This window comes from Mus caroli, chromosome 7, assembly GCF_900094665.2.
Source record: "Mus caroli chromosome 7, CAROLI_EIJ_v1.1, whole genome shotgun sequence".
NCBI lineage: Eukaryota > Metazoa > Chordata > Mammalia > Rodentia > Muridae > Mus > Mus caroli.
In genome coordinates, this window is record NC_034576.1 from 122,452,123 (window position 1) to 122,458,122 (window position 6,000).

The 6,000-nt window shown below is 37.3% G+C and overlaps 1 protein-coding gene across 1 annotated transcript in view; it reads left to right on the plus strand.

Moving 5' to 3' along the window:
* LOC110298830 (ATP-binding cassette sub-family A member 3-like) overlaps positions 1-6,000 on the plus strand; it is a 105,091-nt gene that overhangs the window by 93,874 nt on the left and 5,217 nt on the right. The window contains exons 28-30 of the mRNA XM_021168316.1: positions 3,301-3,488; positions 4,150-4,320; positions 4,696-4,886. Of these exons, the coding sequence (XP_021023975.1) occupies positions 3,301-3,488; positions 4,150-4,320; positions 4,696-4,886 (550 nt within the window). The remainder of the gene's footprint in view (positions 1-3,300; positions 3,489-4,149; positions 4,321-4,695; positions 4,887-6,000) is intronic.

Below are 6,000 nucleotides of genomic sequence, written 5' to 3' on the forward strand. Positions count from 1 at the left end.
TTCCTTCTTGTTTAATTTCTTAGGGTCTTTGGGGTGTAGCACGGGTATCTTTTTGGCTAATATCCACTTATCAGTGAGTACATACCTTGCATGTCCTTTTGGGTCTGAGTTATATCACTCAGGATATTTTTGGATGATATGATAGTATACATAAATGACCCCCAAAATTCTACCAGAGAACTCTAACAGCTGATAAAGAATTTCAGCAAAGTGGCTGGATGTAAAATTAACTCAAAGAAATTAGTAGCTCTCCTTAATATAAATGATAAATGGTCTGAAAAAGAAATTAGAGAAACAACACCCTTCACAATAGCCATAAATAATATAAACTATCCTGATGTAATTCTAACCAAGCAAGTGAAAGATCTGTATGACAAGAACTGTAAGTCCCCGAAGAAAGAAATCATTTTGTTTTTTGAAGAATGTACTTTTAATAGGATAATTTAAATAATTCATGGCAATCTGTCGTCGTGGTTTGTATATGCTAGGCCCAGGGAGTGGCACGATTAGGAGGTATGACCTTGTAGGAGTAGGTGTGGCCTTATCGGAGGAAGTGTGTCATTGTGGGGATGGGCTTTGAGACACTCCTCCTAGTCATGTGGGAGCCAGTCTTTTCCTATGTGCCTTTGGATCAAGATGTAGAACTTTAGGCTCCTCCAGCACCATATCTGCCTGAACACTTTCCACTTTGATGATAATGAACTGAACCTCTGAACCTGTAAGCCAGCCCCAATTAAATGTTGTTCTTTATAAGAGTTGGCTTGGTCATGGTGTCTTTTCCCAGCAAAGGAAACCCTAACTAAGACATTATCTTAGATCTATGACCTAGTTCTGTAATTATAAAACTACTCCATTGAGGTTATTTCCTGATTCCTTTTCATTATTACGCTGTACTTAATTGACATTTATTGAAAATTTAATATGAACCAAGAAACTTACAGAGTGCTTAAAGTGTGTTATTGTGTTCAATACAATACCTGTTAACAAGGTTATATAAATAGCTACAACTACAGATGAGTTCTCTTCCGTTTCGTAACTCTTCTTCAGCTGTAGTTAGCCTGTTTTAAACTCAGTCTCTACAGCTGTCTTAATTGTGGTGCTCTTCATTTTTATATGTTCTGTTTGTTTCTTGTGTAAGCCAGTGAGGGATGTATGTTTCCTGCTGCTGAAACAAAGCCTCTTTGGCTCCTGCTGCTGTAGTTCTTAAGACTGTTCCTTGTGTTGTTATTTTAAGTTCTCTTTATGTTGGGAATTTTTGAAGGTAAAATGGTGGGAAACATTTATGGCAGCCTTTTATGTCTTAATAATCTTTGTAGCTATTTTGTCATCTATATGGTAATTTCAGTATCAGATATAGATGGTGTTGTGTGCTATTTGTGATTGCTTATTAATTTGTATACTGAAATATCCTTTTATGAATTTCTGTCCCATTGTCTTTAAAAACATAATGTTCTGGAGTAATTTAAGGCCTTGAACAGACAGGAAATTTTGGTTTACTAGAAAGATTATATATATATATATATATATATATATATATATATATATATATATATAAACTTCAGAACATTTTAAACTAAATTTATGTTCCAGAATTTTCTGGGACTTGTTAGAGAACACGAGAGCAAATGTGAGGCCATATGTGGGGTTGGCTCAGCACTCAGGGGCAGTGATGGGTTGGCTTCCTCCTGCTGAGACATTTCCAGGATGAGTCAGGATGTGACTAAACCTAACTTAGTCTTTATTAACACCTCCTAACACCTTTCTAACATACTGTCAGAAACAGGTACAGTGCAGACTCATCCTTTGGATCCATACAATTTGGAATCCCTGATTAACACTGGAAGCATCTACTATTTTATGCCTACATTTTTCAAATACGTTAGTTAGCTTTCTTTATAATGTGCTTTCATTCTAAAATGTCTATTTCTCTAGATCATTACATGAGAGAACATGGCTTTGACACTACTATTATTTTTCAGTATTCTTGATCTCCTAAAATTGTTTGATCTGTTTGTTTCCTTTCCCAGTCATCCATGTTTTAAAAGATTAAAATGTTTTTATGAATACTGTTTATTGTTTTGGTTTTTTTTTTTTTGAGACAGACTCTCACTGTGTAGCCCTGGCCTAGAGCTTGCTATGTAGATCAAGCTGGCCCTGAACTCATAGATCTGCCTGCCTCTGCCCTCCAAATTCTGAGGATTAAAACGTGTGCCCCCATGCCAGCCCTGCTTTCTTTGTGTGTTTTTCATAAACCTAGATCAGAAAGCAGGTGCTGTACTCCTACTAACATTTCTGAGCCTGTTGTTCCATTTTTAATCATCGACTTTCCTTCTTGATTCTCCTGCCTCTGCCTCTTCAGCATGCCCTACTGGCATGTTCATCTACAGCCAGCTCTTAGCCCTTGCTCAACCATGCCATACCTGGGCTTCATTTAGCCATTCCTAAAGTCATAGTTTTCTAAAACATAAACTAAAACTTTTGATTTTTCATTTTGTTTCATTTTGCTGTAACCTTCTAGCCTTTAAAAGAGATATTAAAACATGTCTTGTCTTACATAGATATTATTTTCCTGTTGACTTTTAATTGCATAGTGGGTAAGTGTTTTGTCTTCAGGTAATCTATTTTCTGTAGCATGTATTATGTTAGTGTATGACTAATGTATCTGAAAATAAGAGCTAGAATTCCAACTACACTTACTTGTATTATAGAAAATGCTCAAGAAGCCATTATCACACATAAGAGAAAGACTAAGGACTCCGCTCATCCACTTATCACAACTAAGAAGTCAGGATTTCACTAAACCTAACCTAGAGATTGCTAATCATCCACTTACCTCTTTAGCAGACTTCACTCTAGATATCCTGGTGTCCCTTGGGACAGAATGACTGACGACTTAAAGAAAAAGTTTCAAGTTTCAAAAACATTCATCTACTTGTTGAGGGTAGACATCACACTGCTTATTGGACTTACATCATGACAGGTTGAGCAATGCTAGAGTAGCCTCCTCCACACAAATATGCATCTGCAAAACCTTGGGCCACTCTATTATCATTTTATAAATCTTGGGCATATTCACCTTCATGCATGAAGTTCTTCATGAGTTATAATCCATGCACCCACCCCTAGCCATAGTGAGTCTGTGACCCCTTGGAAAAGATGCAAACTTCTTTGCTAGAACTCTGTGATAGATCAGTTTGTCCCAGAGGCATAGGCCAGAGAACTTCAAGATTTTTATTATCCATATTTACTATGTGATGCTCAGTGAGTTCTCTTACCTCTCTTAATGTTCTTTTATTTTAGGTAAGGTCAAAAGTTGGCTATTGTCCGCAGTTTGATGCCTTGCTGGATTACATGACCTCTCGGGAGATATTGACAATGTATGCCAGGGTGTGGGGGATTCCAGAGAAGAGTATTAGAGCCTATGTGGACAACTTGTTGAAAATACTGTATCTGAAACCACAGGCTGATAAGTTTATTTACACTTTGAGGTGAGATCACATGCTGGTGCTCCCACAAAGGAAGTAGTCTGACATCTTCCTTCTTTGAAATGAATTGCCAAGAGTCTAGCCCAGGCTCCATAACAAACAGGCAATACCTGAAGCACTCAGATGTTCTTCTGCAAAGAAGGACCCTAGGAGCACCACATCTTTTCTTTGCAGAGATAGACTCACAAATATGATTCAATTTGAATTTTTGCCAATGAGCTAGAAAAGTGTGTATCTCTCTTCTGGTTTTCCTATGGTTCTTTGTCTCCTCATAAAGGACAAAGATGAGATTATTTGTATTGTCCTGACCATCCACCATGTAGCTTATAAGTCAGAGAATCTCAAGGAACTACAAGAATAAGAATCTAAATTTAACTCGTAGTATGGCTAAAATTAAATTAGATAAACCAAAAGTCATCTTTTCCATTCCAAATGAAAGTGAACTGCTGTCTACTAATAGATTTGAGTGTTGTATCTTAGTACAATCACATATAATTAGGACTTTCTAATATTTTTTAGCATCTGTTTTCAGATACTCAGCCCTTTTGAAATCTTGGCAACTTTTTTCCTGCAAATAAAAATCTGAGTTATAACTGCGTGTGTTACCTGTTAAATTATTGCAGAGTAAATCTATATTCTCCTCTTCTCTCCCTCGATTCTGAAGTGGAGGAAACAAACGTAGGCTGAGCACTGCCATTGCTATAATGGGAAACTCTACAGTTGTCTTCCTAGATGAGCCATCCACTGGCATGGACCCACTAGCCCGGCGCATGCTCTGGAATGCAGTGATAAAGACAAGGGAGAGTGGCAAGGTCATCATCATAACCTCTCACAGGTGTGGCTCACAGGTGTGGCTCACAGGTGTGGCTCATGGGGTGTGGCTGGAGGTTCGGAGGAATTCTATGACTGTGAGAGGGAAATATCTGGGCCAGGAATAGTGTATAGAAATTTTGCTTGAGTATGTGAGATTCTTATGGATGGAATCCTAAAGAATGTTTGAATATATAAGGTAAGGATGTTTATGATCTGTTCCATTGGAAGATTTGGTCTTCTACTGTTTTGAATTTTAATAAAGCTTCATTCCCTATGGCCCTGATAATAAGCAAATGAACATTATATTTTCAAAGGGGATCACAAAAATGTTAGGTATACAGATACCCTCCAATGGAGATGATTGTCTTATATTCTGGAATTTTGTTTGTTTTCCTAGTATGGAGGAGTGTGAAGCTCTCTGTACCAGGCTAGCCATCATGGTGCAGGGAAAGTTTGTTTGCCTGGGAAGCCCACAGCATCTCAAGAACAAATTTGGCAATATTTACACCATGACCATCAAGTTCAAAACTGACACCGATGACAACACGGTACAAGATTTAAAAGATTTTATTGCCGAAGTTTTCCCAGGTAAGTATGGTTGGATTAACCATATCTGCAAGTGATAAGTCATGTGTGTGGCCTCACACACTACATGCTTTGTGTCTCACAGTAGTTTCCCATGAGTTGTTGGTATGTCTGACATCCTATAATGAGGTCTTTGGGGAAATGGTTGTGTCTGTAACTATGTCTGTTTATTCAAAACTTTCAAGAAAAATGGCAAATATTTGTCAATATTTTGTGTGAATGAATCAGATAGTTATCCATATGAGCTGGTATAAGATTTACTATCTGAAGTCATAGAATTTAGAGATTGAAGATCTCAGTTTTTGGTTTTTTGTATCTTTTATTTTAGAAAAATTCCACATTTAAAAAAGAAAATCTGTATCAATCTGCTAGAACCAACTCACATAGCAAAATACTACAGAATGGGTGTCTTATACAGCATTTATTTTCTCACAGCTTTAGATGAGAGAGGGCCAAGATCAAGCTGTCTCCTTGGCTTGCATTGCAGACACCTTCATTTCTACCTTATTCCCATGAGTTATTCTCTGTATATGAGTAGTTCCTTAGTGCCCTGGCATCTACTTTTTTTTTTCTTAAAAGGACACTAGTCACAGTGGACAAAGGTAGTCGCACCTACATCCCCATTTAAACTCCATTACATTGGTAAAAGTCCTATCTCCAAAGTCTCCTAGGAAGTTAGAACTTCAATGAATGCAATAAAAATTCAAGTCTCTCAAGAAAGAAATCAAAGGAGATCTCAGAAAATGGAGAGATCTCCCATGCTTATGGATTGGCAGAATTAATATAGTAAAAATGGCCATCCTACCAAAGGCAAATGATAGATTCAATGCAATCCAGATCAAAATTGCAACACAATTCTTCAAAGACAAGGAAAGAGCAATTCTCAAACTCATCTGGAAAGGCAAAAAACCCAGAATAGCAAAAACAATTCTTAACAATAAAAGAACTAGCCCAGGACCAGATGGGTTTAGTGCAGAGTTCTATCAGACCTTCAAAGAAGATATAATCCCAGTTCTTCACACACTATTCTACAAAATAGAAACAGAAGGTACTCTACCCAACTCATTCTATGAAGCCACAATTACTCTGATACCTAAACCACAAAAAGACCCAACAA